This window comes from Lontra canadensis, unplaced genomic scaffold, assembly GCF_010015895.1.
Source record: "Lontra canadensis isolate GAN:19392208 unplaced genomic scaffold, GSC_riverotter_1.0 scaffold27, whole genome shotgun sequence".
NCBI lineage: Eukaryota > Metazoa > Chordata > Mammalia > Carnivora > Mustelidae > Lontra > Lontra canadensis.
Genome location: NW_022631021.1, coordinates 19832704 through 19855903, shown reverse-complemented (window position 1 = coordinate 19855903; position 23200 = coordinate 19832704). Strand labels below are relative to the sequence as shown.

The window sequence follows — 23200 nt, the reverse complement described above, 5'->3', positions numbered from 1 at the left end:
GGAGAGTTATGAAATGCCTACCACTGTGCTTGGCAGTTAGGACTTTGGAGTATCTCAGCTAGAACACACTTGTTCTGACCCAGTTACCTGTGTAACCTTGAGCAGGTCACTTCACCTCTCTGAGCCTCAGTGCCTGAACTCTAATTCACTGTCATCCTTGGTTTCTGAGTTAAGCAAAATTCCCAAGAAGAATTTATTACAGAATTTTTTTTTCCACGGTTGGCCTTTCAAACTGGATAATTCTTTTCTGGTCAGCAGGGGGGCAAAATGGGGTTGTCCTGTGCATTGGGGGATGTTTTGCAACATCCTTAGAAACTGCCCATTAGATGCCAGTAACACTTCCCAAGTGTAACAACCAGAATCATCTCCATAATTCCAGACTTCCCCATGTGGGCAAATGGTCCCTCGTTGGGATCCCGTCCTATAGAGGGCATGTTGGAAGATGGATGGGACCCCAACCTGACATGCCTAATCCCAGCTCCCCCGGTAAGTTCCACTAAGAACTGACTGAACCCTGAAACACATAGGAGATGGAATTTTGAGGAATATCAAAGAATGATATGATCTCAGGCCTGAAGGAAGAGTCCTCTAGCCACCGAACCCCAAACACTGCCATGAGTTCAGCCAGCCCATTAGGCTCCCTCTGGCTCCCAAAGGGCAAAGAGGCTGCTCTCTTTTTATGAAAGATAGTAGAGTTTGGCACAAAGGATATAAGTTACTCAAGAAATGTGCTAGTCAACCCATCAATTAAAAATAAATAAATAAAACAATAGGGGTGCCTGGGTGGCTCAGTGGGTTAAAGCCTCTGCCTTTGGTTCAGGTCATGATCCCAGGGTCCTGGGATCGAGCCCTCATCAGGCTTTCTGCTCAGCGGGGAGTCTGCTTGCCCCTCTCTCTCTGCCTGCCTCTCTGCCTACTTGTGATCTCTGTCTGTCAAATAAATAAATCAAACCTTTAAAAAAAAACATAATAAAGAACAGTGACTAGCATTTAACAGAGTCCTAACTAGTGCACACATTAGTAGGCTATCTCATTTAATCTCCACCACAATTCTAGACCATATGACTATCCATTTCACAGAGGGGTACACTAAAGCGAGACCCTGAGGACATGTAGGGGTAGCGTCAAAATTCAAAATCAAACAGTCTGACTACAGTGTCCACGCTCTTCCCCAATGAGCAAAGAAGATCCTGGAGCACGTAAAAACATCCATGGGTCTACAGCTAAGACAAAGGCATTTCCATGGAACCACTAACTAATGAAGGACCAGAGGTATCTGTTCACCGCTTGAAACAGCAGCTAAGAAACCCAGAATCTCAGCCTGAAACACGCATGGAGCAGATCCCAGCAATCACTCCTTTGTGCTTCTGCTTCCTCAGTCTCAACCACAGAGCATAACCCTCCCTACCCAACCCACCCAGGAGGGTGAGCACTGCTACTTACGTGCGTGTACTGATCTAGCTGGTAGCCCTTCTGGGAAGCTGGGGGTGTTAGGACAAGGTGTCGAGGCTGGTGGAGGCTGAACCTCCCGCAGAAGGGCTCTGTTCCACTGGTGAGGTCCCCCTCAAAGCTGGAACCTTCTGGGCCTGGAGGCAGATAAAACAGGAAGACCAGCATAGAGATTGATAAGACAGAGCTTCCCAACATGTGTCAAGGGGTTGGGTTATGAGTTCACCATGACATCAGCCTTTGGGTTAGCAGAGCGAGGCTCGAGCTTGAAGGCTTGAAGGCTCCTGACAGCAGAGCCCCATTCTGTCTGCCACAGAGCATCTAACATTGATGACAATTTTCTCTGTATACCATGGCATCAAAAACTATTGAGAAGCAGAGACAAGGAGCTCTGACTATAACTGAGTTCACATTAGTATCTTAAAAACCGGCCCTGGCATGTTTACAATTTGGTAAACATGTTTCATGTAACAATTCAACTGTTTCATGTAACAATTCCTTTATTTGGCTACAATTTGAATTAAATAAGATGCATTGTTGTAGTGTTTTCATTCCCCCCTGTATGGTTTGCCCTTTCTCCCATGGGCGGCATGGGGAGCACTTGGCTCCACCTGACAGCCCCAGGGAAATGGCTTTTCTTTCTCTGAAACCCACACCAAGTGACCTCCTCCCATGTGTGCCATCACTCTCGTGGCCACTGGGTGTCCAAATCCAGCTTCCGTAACTTTTCTTGACTCTGGTAGCAGGAAATGAAAAAGATAGAGAGATAGACAATGGAGAAGAGGATCAGCATTTGTCAAGCCAAGGAAAGCACACCTTGTTCAAACCCAAGCCAGAGTAGGCGGCTAGCTGAAAGTGGTTCCAATTTGCATTTGACGGCAAGTAACTCCTCAATGGCTCTTTGAATCTGTTTTAAAAAAACAAACAAACAAACTCAAGAATGTACACCATGGACATAAAGATCCCTCCCCCAACTCCTCCACCTGTCATTATTTGAAGAAGGTTCCCACCTGATGGGCTGTGACATTTCCAGAGATTGGCTGACTGGTGACATTGTCCCAAGTAAGGATGAAGCTCCCTCTGCCAGACACGGTCAGCATCTGTCGAGAGTGACAGGAATAAGTGACGTGGGCTAATTAAGCCAGAGAAACTCGGGACACATCTCCTCCACTGTCTATTTCCTTTTATTTGTAATTTCAGTTTTGTCTAAACTCACTACCATCTAGAAATATCTGCGAACCCAAGTGTCAGCCCTGAACGAAAACTCTTCTACGTCTATCTCCCTATTCACCCGTGTCCCCCACTTCTTGTTAGGGTGTGAGACGTCAGTGCAGCCCCTGAAGGACCCCTTTCAGCCCTTCTCGCCTAGCGCCCTCTCCCAGGGGTGGGGTGGGGGCCGGAGGGCAGGAGCAGAGTCTTATTCCGTATCTGCTTTGCTCCTGGCATGCTCCCTGACAGGCACACTATATTTTAGTTACGAAGGAAGATCGGTCACTTCCATCACTTGCTCTTTTCTACCTTGTTCTATGGTTATTTGCATACATGTGTTACTATTAGACTCTAAACTTGAAAAGCAGAGTCCATAGGGATTCATCTTTGTACACCAAGAAATGAGCAACTGAAAGGGCACTGATATTGTTCAACACAAGTATGGGGCACCACAGAGAGACCCAAAGGCTTTGACCTGTACAAAGCAGATGGAGAAAACACCATGAGTGGAGAGATAGGACCTGCGTCAGTAACAGCAAAGGAATCACGTGTGTGTACACTCATGTGCTTGCATACGTGGGTCTGTTTGTTTGCAGGACTTTATCTCTACTCCAGAGAACAAGATTCTAAAAGAGAGTTTACCTGGAAATTAAATTGCTAACAGTAAAATTATCTTAATAATAAGACTTGGCGGGGAACCTGGGTGGCTCAGTGGGTTAAAGACTCTGCCTTCAGCTCTGGTCATGATCTCGGGGTGCTGGGATCAAACCCCACATTGGGCTCTCTGCTCAGCGGGGATCCTGCTTCCCCCCCTCTCTCTGCCTGCCTCTCTGCCTACTTGTGATCTCTCTCTCTGTGTCAAATAAATAAATAAAATCTTTTTAAAAAAAACTAAAAAGTAATAATAATAAGACTCGGCATTTGTTTGAGATGTCCTCACAATCCTATTGGATAAATACCCTATCCCTCTGGCAGCCGAATTATTATTACAACTCAATCCTCCTGGCTCCCAGCTAGTGATCCTTCCACTAGGCCAGATGATGTTCCTTCCAGAGTTCAGCCCCTGAATCCAACCCCACAGGACGGAGAACAGCCGCACACCTGGATTTCCGGAAGTCTCTGGGCGTGGATTCGGATTTGCTGCTTTTCGAGGTGGTAAGTGCTGACCACATCAGGATTCAGCCAGGTATTGTGGATCTGGACGCCAATTCTCATTCCCCTGCTGGGGGCTCTCCCACAATGCTCTGCTTCCAGGTAGTAGCTGGTGCCACCAACCAGCTCCAGCTTGGGGGTCTTCCGTTGCCAAGTCCCGTCATGCCCAATCTGCTCCCAAGCGTCAAACCAGTCAGCAATGCCCACCCTGATGGAGGCCACTTTCACCTGGGGCCCAAGAAGCATATCGCAGTCAATACTATGAAGCTTATGGGCATTTCCTTCTCAAACAGCAAGTGCCTGAATAGCTACTGACAGGGTCTTTGGACTGGTCTGCTTTTCCAACAAGTCAGCTCAATCACACACCTGTGGTTGTGAATGCTTCTCTGCCCTTCACTCTATCTCTGTCTCTCTAATAAACTGTATTCAGATGAGGCTGAATGGTCCATGTTTACAGCAGAAACAGCCAACGTGAAACCCTGGCTTTACATGATACTATGGATAAAATAATACTAAGCCACCTGAGAAACCTAGAATGACTTGACCGCACCAACATCTACAATGTTTCTCTAGAAACTAGCAAAATAATTTTATAGAAGCATGTTAATAATTTGAGGGCATAAGTGGTTCTTTGTCAGTGCTGCTAGTGAATCTTGGCTTTTTGTTAAAAGCACTTTTTCTTATCCTTCAAAGCTGGCCAGGAAATTCCTAAATAAGACTGGCTACATCTCTGCCCAAAAACCAGGGAAAAATGCACAAGTTTTAGAATCAGACAGATAGAGTCTGAACTCTAACCACCATGCCTCTTTTGATCCAAGTGGCCCTGGATTGGCCATACAATCTTTCTAAGCCTCCATTTTCTTATCTGGAAAATGGAGATAAATATAATTAGCCCACAGAGGTGCTGTGAAGATCAGAGACAAGGTACATAAACAATGTTGCTTAACATTGGGCTTATAGTAAGTGCTCAATAAATGTGCCAACACATTCAACAAATTCTTTTTCAACAATTAAAATCATGTCAATTATATCTCAATTTTCAAAAAATTTAACAAAAAATAAACCCACCCCCCCAACAAAATGAAACATTAAAATTCCTAGTTGCTTAGTGACATGTTACAATTACAAGTAGAATATGAATGCTTCGGTGTTTATTCTTTTTTTTTTTTTTCAGGAGTAAAGAACTAGAGACAAGAAAAAAGTAAGAGGAAGGTGAATACCTTGGTCTTTGGGTCCTCTGAATGACTGAAGTACAGGGAAGCTTGGTTGTCAGCCTGGATCCAGAAAGTGTAATTATTTGTCTCGGGAGCCACAAAGAACCCACTGAGCCGTGCTCTGGAAAGGAGAGAAACAGAGAGAAGTAAAAAGAGCCAACACCTGGATCACAGACCCAACAAATGAGTGCTCTTTCACTTTGTTTTTCCTTAAAAAAAAAAAAAAAAAAAAAGATTGTATTTATTTATTTGTCAGAGGTTAGAGCGCACAAGCAGGGGCAGCAGCAGGCAGAGGGAGAGGGAGAAGCAGGCTTCCTGCCAAGCAGGGAGCCCGATGCAGGCCTCTATCTGAGGACCCTGGAATCATGACCTGAGCCAAAGGCAGACGCTTAACTGATTGAGCCACCCAGGTGCCCCACTGTACTGTTTTTCTTTGTGGCAAGGGGGAAGAAACACTTGACTCTGTCATGTGAGTGGCCAGCATACGCTGGAAACAGCTATTCCTACAGCACCTGCTAGTATCTCAACCCATCTCTTCGCAATGGCCACAACTCCCTTTGTAATCAAGGTGTCTTTGGGAAAGTTGTAGCTGCAGCACAGGGCTGTCTGAAGGCTTAGACCTTTAGACCTTTAGACCTGTACCCCTAAAATAAATTATATGTTAATTAAAAAATTAAAATTAAAAAAATTAAATTAAAATTTTTTTTTAATTTAAAAAAGAGAGAGAGAAAGAGAAATAGAGGTGCCTGGGTGGCTCAGTGGGTTAAGCCTCTGCCTTCAGCTCAGGTCATGATCTTGGGGTCCTGGGATCGAGCCCCACATCGGGCTCTCTGCTCAGTGGGGAGCCTGGTTCCTTCCCTCTCTCTCTGCCTGCCTCTCTGCCTACTTGTGATCTCTCTCTCTGTGTGTCAAATAAATAAATAAAATTTAAAAAAAAAAAAGAAAGAAAGAACGAGAACTAGAGATCACCAACTGAAATGGCCCCAAGTGTTATTAAGAGAAGCTTCTATTTTGTCTCCCTCATGGTAGATATTAACTTCGCAAAAGGTGCTTCTGTGGGGTCTCACAGACTGCTGTGTCTCTTTAAAATATCATATTCCTATGGGTGAGAAAGGAGGTATGCCATAATGTGGTATAGGTGGACTTCTGGAGAAATCACAAGACTTGAAATCAGAAAAATTCAGAGCTTCGTTCTGATGCTTGATAGTTGTATAACATTAGAAAAACACTTTACCTATGGTTCCTCATCAGCAAACTAGACCTATAAATATTTCCTCAGTAGTTGCTTCTCATGAACTAACTTGTCTTCGAAGGTCTGGAACATGGTAGTAAGTCAATACATAATCTGTTGAACTAAATAGGAAATTCGGGAGACACACTGCATATGTGGAGGAAGGTCAGTCCTTGCTGTCCGACCTTGCTCTGTGGCTGTACATGCATGTGACAAGGCTGGTCATTCCCCAAGATAATGACCTTGCTCTCTACCTTCTAAAGCCTCCATAATGAACACAATGTTGTGTGTAACATAAGCGATCAGTAAATAGTTTTTAATTATTTGAAGGTTTACTAATTAAATATTATCTCACAAAAAGCGTGGGGGAGTGATTTGCTCTGAGCCTACCAATTACCTCAACAACTACAGAGATTATTTTTCCAATTAAAAATATTACAGGCTGTGATCGTATAGTGGTTAATACTCTGCGTTGTGGGAAAAATATTACAACCCACAGAGAAAACTCAATCAAATGTGTCAACAATTTCAAATTAAAAGACACATCCTACAACTTCAAAGATGCAGGCAATTTTATGAAATACTTCAAAAATATGACCATATATTTTTTAATGTTTCAGATCAATTCTAGTGACCTTAATATTAGAGACAGATATGGCTAAGCAAATGATTAAACTATCTCAATAAACACCAAGAATATTTTCTGAAAATCATTTTGAAAATAACTATTTCAAAGGTCCACCAATATAATGATTTATCAATTAATCAATAAATACTCTAATTTTTTTAATTTAAAAATTTTGAATTTTAAAGAAATAAAGGACAGAGAGACTGGGAAGAGTTACTGTGGTTTGTAACTCCTCCAAATAACAGTTAGACACATTCCCTGCTAGTGGTATATATAGCCAAAATTCCCTTTTGTATTTTGAGGTGGTCTGTCTCCTTAACACTTCCCCACACACTGAATATAGCTGAAAGGTTTTCCTTTGAACATGATTGATGGTTCTCAAAAACTATGATAAAGATGTATCATTAGGTGCCACAAAGGACCACCATGATTGCCACTTTAAAACTATACATTGGTGGTTAAATACCTAGTTAGTTAGGCATCTGGGACAACAGAGACTACTCTTTTCTGTTCACAGATTTCCTTCCCTCCTTGGCTTCTTTGATGTCTGAAATTCCCTGAACAGGGAACAAAGTCTTTCATTCCACAACTGAGTTGAAATTTTAAATGCCCAAATCCTTGGAGGAAGTCACGGAATGGCTGGAATTCACAGCCAGGGGTCATGACCAACCTCTTTGAGAAGAAGTTTGAAAGGAGAAGAGATTCGTCACACAGTAAAGAATCCATCCTTCTGTATATACGCTGAGGGTACATGAAGGAAACAGAGTGTCTAAGCAATTCTCAACTTTTTATGTTTTTAAGACCACTTCAGAAAACTAGACATTCTGGCCATGTCCTTGAAGGGATCAAAAATGCTCACAACACACTAATAGGAAAACCATAATCATGCTGCCATCACTGCTATGGAAAACAATGTCTCTCAGAGCCAATACCAGATTCCCCGGCTATGCGCCAGCCACTGGGTTAACATTTGGCACTGGGTGCTTGTTCCATATGACCAAAAGACATATTCTTGCTTCTTTCTTTGGCATCAGCCAGAGGTTGGTTTCAGGTCTTGGCAAGTTTTACCCTGCTCTCTACCAAGTTTCCTGGCTTATCCAGCTCAGTATTCCAATTAATAGTGATCTCCCGAAGCAGACTGTAAACTGACTTGTAGAAAATATAAATTTTACCTATTGATCGAAAGTTAGTGTGCACCTACAGAAGGCTTGTGTTGCACTAACATGACCGACACTGATTGAGAACAGTGGTCAAACTGTTGTTGAATTGGTGGATGTTCCAATTTCTCCCCCTGGAAATCTCATTGCTTGTTGTCTCCTGGTCTCACCTAGGCCAGTAAAGAAAGACACTTCTGACAGGAACTCTGCTTTTCCTACAGCATACCTGAAGGGCAGCCCTTCTTTTGACCAAAATCCAGATGGTGAACTGGCATTCGGGACAATCTGCCACTGGTACCCCGGTGTGCCTGAGGTGAGATCCAAGCCCTCAACAGCTTCTCCGACTTCAAACAGAAGCCCTCGGTTCCCTGTAAGACATGCATACCTCATAAACATCAGAGGACATTCGTCCCCAAACTGGGGAAGTACTTTACCTCAGATAACAGAGTGAAGGCAATCCAGATACTCTCTACAGAGGTGAGTCAACTGAGATCCCAATGGAGTAGTCACGTGAGAGGTTCTACAGATAACACAAATGTTCCAGAAAGCAGACAATATTGCATAGTGTCGGATTGAGACTCTTGGAAAGAGATACTTGACAAGGAGCAGTAAGGGGAAATATTTTCAGAGGACCACAAAAGGGTAGGGAGTCCTTTTTAATGGGAGTGTCCAGGAAAGAGAAGCCCATCATGGAGAGAACAGACCAACCAAACAAATGCTACGATTAAGTAAGGGAGGGCAACATAATTGTGTGCTCTGACTTCTCTTGTTCATGAGTGGACTTCAGTATCTATTTTATTTTATTTTATTTTATTTGAGAGAGAATGATCACAAGCACAGCAGTGTCGGGGCGGGGGAGCGGGTGGGTAGGGTTAGAGGGAGACAGAGAAGCAAACTGCCCGCTGAGCCGGGAGCCCCATGCAGGACTTGATCCTAAGACCCTGAGACCATGACCTGAGCTGAAGGTAGACACTTAACCGACTGAGCCACCCAGAGGCCCCCTCAGTATCTTTTAAGGTCTAGTTCAGCCAGGGAATTCTATTCCCTATAACCCTTTTTTCCCAGAAAATCAGCAATCCTTAAATTTTATACATGTCATGGCCCCAATGAGTGGATTCACACATGGAACAAATTATGTGGCATGCTGCCATTACATGATATTTTCAATGATATTGTACTGATTACTTTGTGTTTCATATTAAGCAAACCTTGACACCAAAGGTACATGTACAATCAATATTGCATGATTGCACCCTTGGACCAAAGGTGCAGCTAGAGAATTATCCATTTGTGGACTCAGATTCCAGATCTGCCACTTCCTACATGTGCAACTTTGAGCAAACCGCTTAATGCCTTCATTTTCTTGTGCAACAAAATGGAGACAATAAGTAGAGATCATGCACCAAAAACTAAGGGAGATGGAGTTATATGTCAATTGTATCTCAGTAAGGCTGTTGGGGGGTGGTGGTGGGGGGGCAAATGAGTCAATTTAATAATTCTGGCAAAAAAAAAAAAGGGGAGCTTGAAATATATACACAAAGAGCCTGAAATATAGTAAATACTTAATGAAGGATTGCTGCAGTACTTATCATTACTATTTTAAGCTACTACTGTCGTTCCTTGTGAAATCCAAAAAAAAAAAGGAAGTACATAAGGAACAAGCAGAAAAGTAAGAGCATATTATAATATAGTACTCGGATTACTGGAGAACTGTTCTGATGCCTGTCCTGCCCATGGAAACATGTCCTGGGCACCTCCCCTCAGGAGAGGCCAGCCTCAACACCCCCACCATCTTCACGGGACCAACCAGCTATGGCCAAGCACCCCCCAGTGGGCCCTGGAGCACCACTGCCTTACATAGTCCTCTGCCCTCCTTTCATAGGAGAAACTTCAAAAGGTCTTCATAAAGGACATTAACTTTCAAGAACAGCTGTGTTCAGGAAATGATCCTACCATTTCCCAAGCAGCTAACGCAGTAACCACTCAAAGAGGGGACAGCTCTCTATTTCCTGACAGGAAACACACATTCTCTCTACCACCTGCTTCAGTAGTTTTGTTTGCTTGGATGGGAGCCTTCCCTGAGTAAAAATGGCAGATCTGGGACCCAGAGAATGCTCAAGCCAAAGCTTTGCATGCGTTTTCACACCTGAATGGTCTTTCTTTAGAAAGGCTTCTCCCCCTGCTGGGTTACTTCCCCTCTAAGTGCGGAGCTTCTGGAGTTGAGCTCACTATCTGCACTTGAACCATGAAGTCAGCCCCCGTGGGGCAGGTGGGGAATACAGACGCGCAGCCCCTGGTTCCAGGCTAAACACGCCAATGGCCCTTCGTCTCTAACTACACCTGAGCTTCCAGAAAAGTGCTCCAAGGGCCTCGCTTTTCATCTGCAGAAAAGAACAGGTGGAACCTGTTCCCCCCGCCTCCCCCATTTCTGCCCACTTCAGGCATAAACTTGAGGCAACAACACATCCTTACTTTCCAAAGAAAAAGAAATGGCATTTAAATGCATCCCACCATGCCCCACTCCCTGGCCTTGCCTGCTGCTGTCATTATGAGCACAGGAGAGGGCCCTTGAATGCTCTGGTCTTCTCAGACAATGGGCTCCCAACTGACCCACGGTATGGAGGGAGGCAGGTTAGGGGTTTCCACCAGTGGCTACAACAATGTCTTGACTGTAGTTATGCTTTCCAGATCGGGTCTCCCCTGAGCCCCACTAGTCATTCATCAGGTTGGGGCTAGAAGTGCAGGGTGGTGAAACACCAGAACAAAGCTAAGGACCTCTCTGAAAGGAAAGCCCTGCTAGTGGTGTCTGGGGCCCGGAGCTCACAGAGCTAACCAGTCAAACAGCTGAGGCAGCAAACACTCATTTCTACTTCTCCGTCCCTCCTGGTTATAACTGGAGTTCGCTGAACAGCCGTGGTGATGACTTCCTTACCTGCCTGAGGGGCAGTGAGCCTTGCACCTTTTCCTGGAGCCCTGGTGGTGCACTCAATCTTCCTGGGAGACACGTCTCTAATATCACATGGAATACCTGAGGGGAATTTTTAAAATCAGATAAATGGACAAAGAAAGAGAGAGAATGAGAAAGAAAGATAGGTATATAGAAGTAATGGCAAGACAACACAACCATGCTGAAGTAGACAGGCTCCTATTCTAAGGCAATGAACTGGATGTGGGTCATGCAGCAAACATTGTCCCCCAAAATGAAGGGGGCCAAGAAAGGGAGTGTGCAGGGCAATGGGACAGAGGGCAGCTTATAGTAATCAGAAAGCAAGCCAGGCAAAGCAATGCCATTCACTGAGGACACACACCACCACTCAACTGAGCATGGGAGGGCAAGTGTGACGTGAGATGGTGAGGACCTGTTCCCGCATCCTTGGCGTCAACAAATGGAGGAGCCTCCCACCTGGCAGAACAGAAGGTTCTCGAAGAGTCCCACAGAAGGATTAGCCAAAAAGACATTCCAGAAGAATCTACATAGCAAATGCCTATCTACTCTAGCTTACAGAGAGGGCTGAGCAAGGAGGGTGAGGAGAGAGGTTGCCTTTCAGTAGGAGTAAACCTTTGTGAAGAGGTTGCCAGACTTTTCCCTTCTCTTCATTCCCAGGATGAAGACCCTGAAGCAATTGCCCATGAATTATGAGTGTGTCCGCAGAATATCCTGTTCCTCCAGGACCTCAACCCCACCTAGTCTCAACAAAATGGGTCAAACACCTTATGGCAGGGTGGTGTGACGAGTCAGAAAAGGCAAAAATTCCTTCCCCCACTCTCTCCATGCCGTAAGAGGTATGTAATCTCCTACAGCATTTAAAACTATGAACTATTTTCAGCCATTTCAACTTGGTTACCTGCTATGGTAACCTGGACAGGATTGTCGAAGAAGTCGCCTGTAATTGTGATGTCTGTTCTTCCCCCAAGGCTCCCCGTGTCTGGAAACACCGATAGTATTTCTGCAAAAGAAAAAAAAAAAAAAGTAAGCTTCCGAATATAGACCAGAATGTGACCCAGATAATAATATAATAATAGAAGGCTACCAATAATGTATTCTTTTTTTAAATATTTTATTTATTTATTTGATAGAGGGAGAGAGCACAACAGGAGGAGCAGCAGCCAGAGGAAGAGGGAGAAGCAGACTCCCCACCAGGCAGGGAGCCCGATGCGGGGCTCAATCCCAGGACCCTGGGATCATGACCTGAGTTGAAGGCAGACGCTTAACAATTGAGCCACCCAGGCACCCCTCAATAATGTATTCTTTTTTTTTAAAGATTTTATTTTTTTATTTGACAGGCAGAGATTACAAGTAGGCAGAGAGGCAGGCAGAGAGAGAGGAGGAAGCAGGCTCTCCGTCGAGTAGAGAGCCCAATGTGGGGCTCGATCCCAGGACCCCAGAATCATGACCTGAGCCAAAGGCAGAGGTTTTAACCCACTGAGCCACCCAGGTGCCCCAATGTGAACTTTTCTAAGATGAGCAACAGCTGGAACTTTTTATGGTAATAGTCATTCAAAACGCATATAAGGACTCATCTATAGCAGTATGTATAATACATATAGGATCAATATTTGAAAGTCATTCATTCTATCAGCAGAAATCCCTACATACCATGATGCTTTCTTAGGAAGTCTGTCACCAGACCTCAAGTACTCAATGTACAAGTCGCAGAACATGTAATGTACAACGTATATGTATGTTACAGAATATGTAACATATTACCTATAACATAATGTAATATGTTATAGAGGAATCAACTTTGGATGCACCAAGCAAGGCCCTGTTCACCCATATGAGTCTGCAGTTTGCACTAAGCAAAAGAATGAATCCCACTACCATCTTCAGGAGCCTTGTCCTCCTCCCCATCCTGCATGCTCCTCTCCCGGTGTGCACTCACCCCCTCAATCCTTCTGTGCTGCCTCCTTCAAAACCCCACTGTCAGATGCCTCATAGTCCCCAGAATGTAAGATTTTCTGGTCCTTTCTTCTCTATGATCCAATTTTGACCATTCTAAGTTCCATTCCCTCCAGGGGAAGACGAGTTGTGTTCTCCAGTAAACTGAAGATACAAAGAAGCTAATCATGAGTGGTTGTGGAGTTTATCAGGGCATTTCTTACATAACGCTCCTGTCCATGAAACAGTATAATTGTGACATCCCGGGCTAGTGAAATTAAAAAGAGTACATGAAAGTACACAGGGGAGGTTTAGGAGTGAGGGTCTGGTGGACTACAAAGAAATTTCTAGAAGTGACTCTGGAGCTGAATCTTAAAGAATGAGTTAGAACTGGCCAAGTGAAGGAGAGAGAGAAGGGAAAGGGTGTTTAAATAAAACAAGTGATAGGGTGCCTGAGTGGCTCAGTTGGTTAGGTGACTGCCTTCAGCTCAGGTCATGAATCCTGGAGTAACTGGATTGAATCCCACATCAAGCTCCCTGCATGGCGTGGAGTCTGCTTTTCCCACTGACCTCTCTCCTCTCATGCTCTCTCTTTAATAAATAAATAAGAAAATATCTTTTAAAAAATAAAAAATAAAGCAAGTGATAGGCTGAGTGTGGAGAGAAGTTGCATTTCAAGTCCATTTCAATGTTGCTGGAATGTAAGAGGGAACAACGGAGCAGGAGAAGCTGATGAGGAGAAGACCAGAGTCTGGGACCTGTATCATTTCCTGTAGAAGGCAACCAGAAGGGGAGAGGCATCACGTGTGTGTTTGCTGTAGGGCATGGTGGTGGCGAGCATGGACCAGCAGAGGACAGATGGCAGATAGGGGCCCCTGTGGGTCATTGTGGCAGGCCAGGCAAGAGATGATGGGGTTCTGAATCAAGGCAGTGATGGTAGAGATAGAGTAGACACATCACCTTTAAGAAATCAATGGGAGGCCTAATTGCAGTAAGTAATCTAAAACTGTACCACAAAACCAATGGTAGGTAAAACCAACAGAAACTGGTAACTGAATGGATTAGAGACTAGAGATGGGAGGAAAACTGTAGGTGAATCCCCAGATTCCTCCTCATCTCCTTTTTTGACAGTTTTTAGAGTTAGTACAGACACCATTTTGTCTAGTTTATAGGTATTTAATTACACCTCAGAAAGGCTAAATGACTTAATCAAACTCAACAAATCACTGAATGCTAGCCCTCAGGGAGCTCTGCTGGGAACTCTCTGTCATTGTCTACAAAATGTCATTGTCCACATCCCCTCTCCCGTCACCTCCTCTGTTCTGAGCAAGTCTGGCCTGAGAGTCCTCATCCCAAGAAGACATTGGTGCCAGAAATATGAAATAGCTATGTGATTGGAGATACCTGCCAGCCTGTGTGGTTCAGGGTTCAAGAGCATTGGTCAACAAAGCTTGTGGTCAGGTGGCCAGGAAAATTTACTTCCCATTGTTTATTACTTTTGTGTGTAAGATTTTGAATTGGATCTGCATTTTCTAGCACTAGGAACTTTGGTTTCTTTGCCTTTCTGGGTCTGTGTCTTCATCTGAATTAAATAAACATTGAGCTCACATGTAAAACACTCAGCAAGCTCCAGCCCCGCTTCCCTCGGCCCTCACTACCACCATCCCCTCCGAGGTTTCTTCCAACTGACTCCCAAAGAGACTACTTACACTGTGTAAAGAAAATAAAGGCAAGGGTCAAAATTCAGCTTTTTACACGATTAGACTCACTCTAGAGAGTGAATGACATTTGCCCCACGACCTACAATATTTCTTGCACTTTTGGCAAAGGTCGATCCTGCTGTCCCTGGAATGGGTTCCTCCCTCACAGTCACATCTACGGTAGTTTTATGATCATTGTCAAGACTCAAACCTAAGCGCTCTTCTTCAGTGGTGAACTTCCTACTGCCAAATTGGGTTCACAGTTTCATCCAAGTTTCCAATTTTCAGCATTCATTTTTCAGCATAGAAGTTTACCCTTCAGAGAGCCACGCCATCGTTGAACATCAATATTAGCAAGTCATAAATTGTTGGGTGAATGTTCAGAGGGGGCGTTAAAGTAACCGGAAAGATACACTTTTGTACTTTTGGGGGCCACTGCTTTTCTGTTATTTCTCAGAACATAGAACAAGGATGACTTCCTTTCTTTCATTCATTTTATATCCACAAACTCTGTATAAAAGTCTATGATCGAGTCTCTTTTAAATTACACACAAGCAATTTCTTCTCACCCGAAACCTAAGAGTCACCCATCATTATGGGGGGGGTGGGGGGACAGCTTCAGGTGCTCCTAGTTTTAGAGAAATGGCACCAGGAAAAAGAGAGGAAGAATCCAACATTGAGTAAGGTGTGAGGGAAGGAGTGAGGAGTTCAGGGAGAAAGGCATTAGTACCTGAGTGTGTCTGGTACAGGAAAAGTTCCAGTTTAGCACTGATCATCCATGCATTCTTATGTACTATGGACCTGCCAAGACAAAGGTTTGCTTTAGATGAAAAAAAAAAAAAAAAGCATTCGAGATTGCATTTCTTAAATCAGCTGCCTACAACAAAGATCGAGGGCCAGCTTCCCCTGATCTTTTGAATAGTCTGGATACCAGCTCCCTTTGACGAGTAAAGAACGATACCCATGGGGCAACCTGTGTTTTGTGATTTTGAAAGTTTTTGATAATAATACCTACTTCCAGGGAGTCCCAATAATACCTACTTCACAGAGCATCACAAATGTTAGGGAAAGATGAATGTGAAAGGGCCTGGTAAGGAGATGGCCTATAGTAGATACCCTATAGATACTAGTGTTATTCCTTCCTAAATTCGAGAGAAAGAGGGAGAGAACCTCCATTCTTGGGACTGGGAGCTGTAGGTGATATGCCGCTATCACCACAATGGGATGAATGTCGGCTAGAGAGTATGCTTTTCAGGAAAACCCTTGACAAGTTATATGGTGTCAGAACATTAGCTAAGGCATGCAGAAACCATTCCAAATCATAATCTCCTCTCCAAAACTCTATGAAATCTGGACCCTTTCCATCTTGAGGAAGGCATTTCTTAGAATGGTACAGTGCATTTCATGGAACAATGTCCTGTTTTAAATTTATGAGATTACTAAAGATCTAATTCCCACCATTTTGTGCCATCATCACATTGAAACATTTACATTACCTCAAGATGAGTGTGTAAGACACAATTATATTCACCTAAGTCAAAGAAATCAGGTAGGTACACAGGGTTTCATTAATGCTATTTTATTTCTGTATGTTTAGAATTTTCCACTATAAAAGGTTCCAAAAATTAAGCTAGACCAGAAAGAGATCTATAATATAAGGTGATGATAAATTTGCTTGCTTCCAGTTACTTACTTTCCTTTGTTAAATACTGAAAAACTAACATTCTGGGAGCCTGTAACGAAAAGAAACAGACATTAACACAGGAGTCTGTCTGTGTCACAGGGACCAAGTCCTTGCTACCATAAACCCAAGGACTCCAGATAATCACCAAGTTACCACCCAGACCTGTAATTTCTTTAACAGTGCCCAAAATAAACACCTCTGAGACTCAGCACAATCACTGTTGACTTCCAACAATAAAAGGATAGATGTGGTAGCACATAGCAGCTCAGAGTCTGGGCTTAAAGTCACACTAAACATGGTAAATCCATAACCAGCTGCCCTGGTCACTAGCTGCAATTTTCTCCCCTCTAAAGTGAAAATAATTTCACCAGCCTCACCAATCCATTCACTGTGACGATTAAATTAATTTCTATTTAAGCTCTTTCATATAGATTTTTAAGCAGTTCTCAACAGCTGGTAGTGACTATAATCATCCTTGTGAGAAGCAATCCTTGAACTAGTATTTTTCTGATACAGAAAAAAAAAACACATAAGACTTTCAACTTATGTTACTTCTTGGACAGACCGATGTAGTTGCCTTCTACACGACACTGCAGAGTCCCAAGACCATGGTCTTCCTGAAGAGGATAGCTAGAGAAAGAACCAAAAACCAGTGGTGAGAATTACCAGACAACTCAGTTCCGTAGTTCTGACTCTCTAGCCAGGAAAATAAAATAAAATGCCAGCTAGTCAGTAAAAATGGCAGATACAGAAGGCATAATGAACTCATTGGAGAAAAAATGTAGAATAGTACTAACTAGAGTTCTCATCAATACATGTGCTATCAGTTAAACACATGGTGTAAGAGACAAAATTTCACTCATTCCTAACCTCTCTTCAGACCTTTCCATTCTTTCCAAAACCTTTACAACAAGAACACCAAAACTCTTATTAAAAAATCTATTTTAAGTGTGAACCCCCTACAGAATGAGAGAAGATATTTACAAATGACATATTTGATCAAGGGTTAATAACCAAAAATCTATAAAGCACTTGTCAAACTCAACACTCAAAAAAATAAACAAAAAAAAAAAAACAAAACAAACAAACAAAAAAAAAACAGTTAAGAAATGGGCAGAAGACATGAATAGACATTTTTCCAAAGACATCCAGATGGCCAACAGACACATGAAAAGATGTTCGACATCACATTTCATCAGGGAAATATAAATCAAAACCACGATGTGATACCACCCCACACCTGTCAGAATGGCTAAAATTAATAATACAGGAAACAACAGATGGTGAGGAAGCAGAAAAAGGGGAACCCTCTTATACTGTTGGTGGGAATGCAAGCTGGTGCAGCCACTCTGGAAAACAGTATGGAGGTTCCTCAAAGTTAAAAATGGAGCTACCCTATGACCCAATAATTGCCCTAGCAGGTATTTATCCAAAGGATACAAAAACACTGATTCAAAGGAACACAGAAAGCCCAGTGTTTATAACAACAATATCAACAATAGCCAACTATGGGGGTGCCTGGGTGGCTTAGTTGTTGGGTGTCTGCCTTTGGCTCAGGGCATGATCTCAAGGTATTGGGATCGAGTCCTGCATCAAGCTCCCTGCTCAGTGGGAAGCCTGCTTCTCCCTCTCCCACTCCCGCCTGCTTGTGTTCCTGCTATCACTGTGTCTCTCTCTGTCATAAATAAATAAAATCTTTAAAAAAAAATAGCCAACTATGGAAATTTCTAACTGTGGAAAGAGCCCAAATGTCCATTGATGGATGAATGGATAAAGAAGATGTGGAATGTATCTACAATGGAATATTATTCAACCATAAAAAATAAGGAAATCTTGCCATTTGCAACAGTGTGGATGGAACTAGAGGATACTATGCTAAGTGAAATAAGTCTGCCAGACAAAGATGAATACCATATGATCTCATTCATATGTAGAATTTAAGAAACAAAACAAATGAACATAGTGGAAGGGCAAAAAAAAAGGAAGCAAGCCATAAGAGACTCTTAACTACACAACAAACTGAGGGTTGCTGGGGGGGAGGTGAGTGGAGGATGGGTTACATGGGTGATGGGTTAAGGAGGGCACTTTATTGAGCACAACTGGTGTCATATGTAAGTGATGAATCATGAAATTCTCCTCCCAAAACCAGTGTTACACTCTATGTTAACTAATTAGAATTTAAGTAAAGATTTTGGGGGGAAAACTGTCAACCTGAAAAAGAAGGATCCTGAGCAAGCAAATTGAAGACAACAGGAAGAGATACATTATAGAGTTTGGCCCTATAAAATGTCAGTCCTAAAAAACTAAGCAATAGAGTATAATTCTTGTGATGGCCTCAAGAGATGGTTAAATTTACTCAATCCTGAGTGAAGTGAAATCCAGCAATATTTGGTTAGCTAAATTGTAAGCATGTAGACACTCTTTTTAAAAATTCACTGTAATACATAGACAAATTTTAGTTGTTTTTTTATTCCTTTGGGGGGTCAGTACAGCAGAGTGGTTAAGAGCATGAACTTGGAGGCTAGCTAGTCAGCCCAGGTACTCATTCCATCTCTGCCACTTTCTCTTTGCAGGCCCTTAAGCAAGTTACTGGACCCCTCTGTGCCTCAGTTTCCTCAGCCATAAAGCAGGACTAATACCCATATGTCTTCACAAGGATATTAGGTAACATAAATGTGAAAGTATTAGACAGGGCCTGGCCTAGAATGAACACTTAGTATTAGATTTTTTTCAAGATTGGTTTCAGAATCCACTTCAATTTACATTTTGAATCAATTACCATGTATTTTCCAGTAAGTCTAAAAATAAGGCAGTCAGCAGTTATGGGTGATCTATATTAAAAAATAGATGTGTGTGTGTGTGTGTGTGTGTGTGTGTGTGTGTGTGTGTGTGAGAGAGAGAGAGAGAGAGAGAGAAACCCACATGGAAGAAACTAAAAGCATGTATGTAGGCAGGAAAGACACTCACCGGCTTCCTGTCTGCCTGTTTACAAGAGAGCAGGCTGTGACCCATTTGTCTCCCTGAGCTTCCAAGATCAATGGGCTGGATAAAAAATGGGGGGAAAAGACATGAGACAATAGCGTTAGGGTCCCAGTAAACATTTCTGGCAAAATTCACAGGAAACATTGTTCTGAGCATTCTCCTCTGGATTTATGAGGAATTCTGCACGTGGCCCAAGCCTGTCCCCTGAGGAGATGTTGAATCAATTCTCAGCCTACAGGTAGGAGCGCACAGCACTGTTTCATGGTCTGCATTTTCACACGGCAGAAGGAGCATTTCCCTTTTCCCCCCAAATCTTCATCATGTCCTCATTAGCTCTATTGGGTCTACCCCGAGCCACTGTGGCGTTCATGCCTTTGTTTCCCCTTTCAAATGCTGTATCCCAGACCCAGGCTGACATGGGACCAAGCAGTGAATGTGGCATATTATTAAGGATGACCTTGGGGCTTCCAGTCTCCACAGAAAGAGTGATTTCCTTTCAAAACAAGTTGACCATGAATTAATGCCAGAAATGTAGATCCTGTGGGTAGCCAGATCATGTCCTCTTCAAGTAGGGCAGAATCACAGAGAGGGAACAGAACAGAGGAAGATACTGCCATCCTCTTGAGGAGTACAAGGAAAATTAGACCCAATATACAGAATCTGTTCAGCTACAGTAAGACTAGGTTCCTTCTACCTCATCAGTCCTCGCTCTAACTACTTCAGATGTTGCATAATCAGTGGCTTAGAGCTTCCGCCACAGACTACAACTTCAACACTTTCCCTCTGGTCCTCCTCTTTCCCTGGCACACCTGATTTAATAGTAACACCTTCTATTTCATGAGCCTCTGGTGAAGAAAGTCATGTTGGCAATCCCCATGATTCCCAGCAAACAGTAAAACTCAACAGCTCTCAGTGCCTTCTCCCTTCCTCCCATCACACTAACGGAATTTCTAAATGCACAAATGCATACCAACCAAACAGGGAAGTTATAACGGTCTTCTGGGTTGACGCGTCATTTTATAAAAAAATTATTTCAACCTCAGAAACAAGGGGGAGAAGGGTGAGAAATCGAAAAAGAAAACCCACGGATGCAATTACAGCGTGATTCACGCTGAGCCCAGAGTGACTAGTTGTCAGTATATAAATGGACCAACTTAATCGACCAGTTGCAATTACATTAACAAAGTTTGCTGAAGCCCAGCTCACCAGGGACCATAAACTACAAAGAGGAAAACAGCAGTTCCGTGCCAACTGCTCACAATTTATTGCTATTGGGGAAACTGGGCTCAGGAAGCAATCCAGCATATTTGTAACTAGTTGAACACCCAGATGAACATAGTCTTACCTCTCAATGTACTCAGCTTCAAAATCAAAGGTTTCTGATCTTCCAGTGATAATCCATCCATACACGTGTATTAGTTTTCCTGTTTTAAGAAGATTTTTTTTTAATTTAACAGACTTAGCTCCAACTGTAAATTACAACATAGACATTTCTTTTTGGTTACATCTATTTAATATGGCCAAACTGATCATGAGTCAGAATATTAATGTCTTTTTATAAACCATACAAGAAAGGAGCTCCAAATATGATCCTGTGATCAATACTACACGTTGGAAAGTCTAAAATAACCGATTATTGTAATCACAGCCTTAATCATCTATATATGAGGCACAGAAGCAGTGACGGGTCTTCCTCACAGTCCCATGAAGTATGAGGCTTTCAGGAGCAAAGGGCTGGTTTCCACACGCTGCCTTGTTCTATACCCTCTTGGCTGTGTGTAGACCATCCACCCAACATGGGATTTAAAAACAATGTGCCTTGGGGTGCTCCACATTTCATGAGACTTTCCTCTGGACACTTGCTAATATGAACCACCCAGGAGGTGCCGGGTATTCCAGGTGTTAAACTTTTTTCCATATCTCAGAGTACAAAAGATTAAGTGTCAAGAATGACCCAAATGGATGGAAACTAAGAAAGGAGGGGATGAGCTGAAATAGAACAGTGTCATGGCTTAAAGGATGGGCAAAGACATATCTCGCTCATTCAACCAATATGCTAGTGTTCAAAGATAGGGCAAATTGGGGATCTGCAAGCAGTTCGTGTCCACCTAGTCCACTGACAAATGGATGACTTCTACTGCTGCACTCCTCTATGTGACTCACAGGGATTTCCACTGGGTAGCAAACGTTTCCTTAATATTCCCCTCTTTTGAGTTCAAGTTCAAGAGGAAGTGCAGGCATCAGCAATCCCCTCTCAGCAAGGTGCACTCTTGGTACTGCCCCTACCTGCTCTGCTCACCAGAGGTGAGAAAGGAATCTGATGTAACTCTTTCTCGAAAAGAGTTTGGGGGCCCCTCCCGGATGTTACATGAGCTGATTTCTTCTATAGTTAAAAACACCTAAACTCAGCTCTGTGCACCTACATAAGGCAAAGTTTTAAGCAAACACACCACAGCAATGTGATGTAGTTCAAGCTCACCAGACAACCCCATGACCTGGAAATGCGTGCCTTCCAAATAATGAGAGAATTTATTCATCTGTGCTGTAGTCTCACAAATGATGTGAAGAGATGAGAGAGGTTTTGGTTAGTAAATAAAACCTCAGGGTGCCTGGGTGGCTCAGTTGGTTAAAGCCTCTGCCTTCAGCTCAGGTCATGATCCAGGGTCCTGGGATCGAGTCCCACATCGGGCTCTCTGTTCAGCAGGGAGTCTGCTTCTCCCTGTCCCTCTGCCTGTTGCTCTCCCTGCTCGTGCTTGCTCACTCACTCTCTCTCTCTCTCTGTCAAATAAACAAATAAAATCTTTAAAAAGAAATAACTAAAACCTCAAAGATGGAAAAGAAAAGAGCACCCGTGGGGCTCATGAGGCCACTGAATGCAGAGGACTTAGAATCTTTCCATGGCCACATTCAAAGTCCCAAAAGAACATGACCAAGAAGGTATTCCCTTCACGCCGTGCCTGTGTAGTAGTTGTATGAGATGCTTTCAGATGTGGTCATTGGATGACTGGCAGTGAAACCATGGGACCCTTCCAGGAAGTATGAGAGCCACTGTACAGTGAGTGGGTAGAAAGGGAGGGAACCTAATCCCTTAGACAAAGGTCACAGACATGAAGAAAGCCTAGAGTCTGCAGTTCTCTGCTCCTATTAACAACTGGCAAAATAATTTCCCTTTGTTTCAATAGAGCTAAATTATTGATCCCTAGCTCTGATGGGCACAATTTTAAAAACTGGTAACAAGTTATAGAAATTGGGAATTCTGTGACTTTCTGCCTTGTTCCTCAACAAAGCAGCCCAACAGAGGCTAAGAAATTGCTAAGCCTGTCCATGGTGCTGGACAATTCCATGCCACAGTGGAGGACAGTTCATCACAGGTAGAAAGTCAACTGCTAATGGAATGTCATCTCTCCTGTCCCCACCACCTCCCTCATCTCCGGGGCTGCCACTCTGGGCAGGTTTCCCAAACCTAATGAGAGTAATTGTCTGGAAAGTGACTTCAAAGATGCCGCTGCATGGATCCTGCCTGGAGGGACCCCTCCACTCCAACCAGGCCAGCCAGCGATCATTTCCCCGGAAGGTGGAGAAGACAGGGTGCTGCATTCATACTCGGTGAGAGAAACGGGTCTGACAGATCTGGGCGAGCCAACATCCCATTTCACACCTCTGATGGCAGGCTCCCTCCTCAGCCCTCGCCCTGTGGGCTTCTGCCATCGAATCAAGAGCTCTCTAACACCCCAGCAGCAGGGACCCAAACGTCGGCCTACAATTTTCAGACCACATCTCTTTTTAATAAAACGTGATCATGCCTTGATTAATCAGACACATGGAAAGGAGAAGATCTCTGAGTAACCTGCATTAATAAAATCAGGCCAGATTCATAGTCTTCAGGATATCATTTAAATACACACAATGTAATCT

The 23200-nt window shown here is 43.3% G+C and overlaps 1 protein-coding gene across 1 annotated transcript in view; it reads right to left on the bottom strand.

Annotated features, from left to right (window-relative positions):
• PKHD1 (PKHD1 ciliary IPT domain containing fibrocystin/polyductin) overlaps window positions 1–23200 on the bottom strand; it is a 443932-nt gene that overhangs the window by 409049 nt on the left and 11683 nt on the right. The window contains exons 7-19 of the mRNA XM_032864542.1: window positions 20631–20709; window positions 19271–19345; window positions 16869–16933; window positions 16313–16352; window positions 15350–15420; window positions 11886–11987; window positions 10973–11068; window positions 8267–8408; window positions 5031–5145; window positions 3760–4038; window positions 2460–2549; window positions 2266–2356; window positions 1444–1586 (exon numbers count right to left, since the gene is read on the bottom strand). Coding sequence (XP_032720433.1) covers window positions 1444–1586; window positions 2266–2356; window positions 2460–2549; window positions 3760–4038; window positions 5031–5145; window positions 8267–8408; window positions 10973–11068; window positions 11886–11987; window positions 15350–15420; window positions 16313–16352; window positions 16869–16933; window positions 19271–19345; window positions 20631–20709 — 1388 coding nt within the window. The remainder of the gene's footprint in view (window positions 1–1443; window positions 1587–2265; window positions 2357–2459; window positions 2550–3759; window positions 4039–5030; window positions 5146–8266; window positions 8409–10972; window positions 11069–11885; window positions 11988–15349; window positions 15421–16312; window positions 16353–16868; window positions 16934–19270; window positions 19346–20630; window positions 20710–23200) is intronic.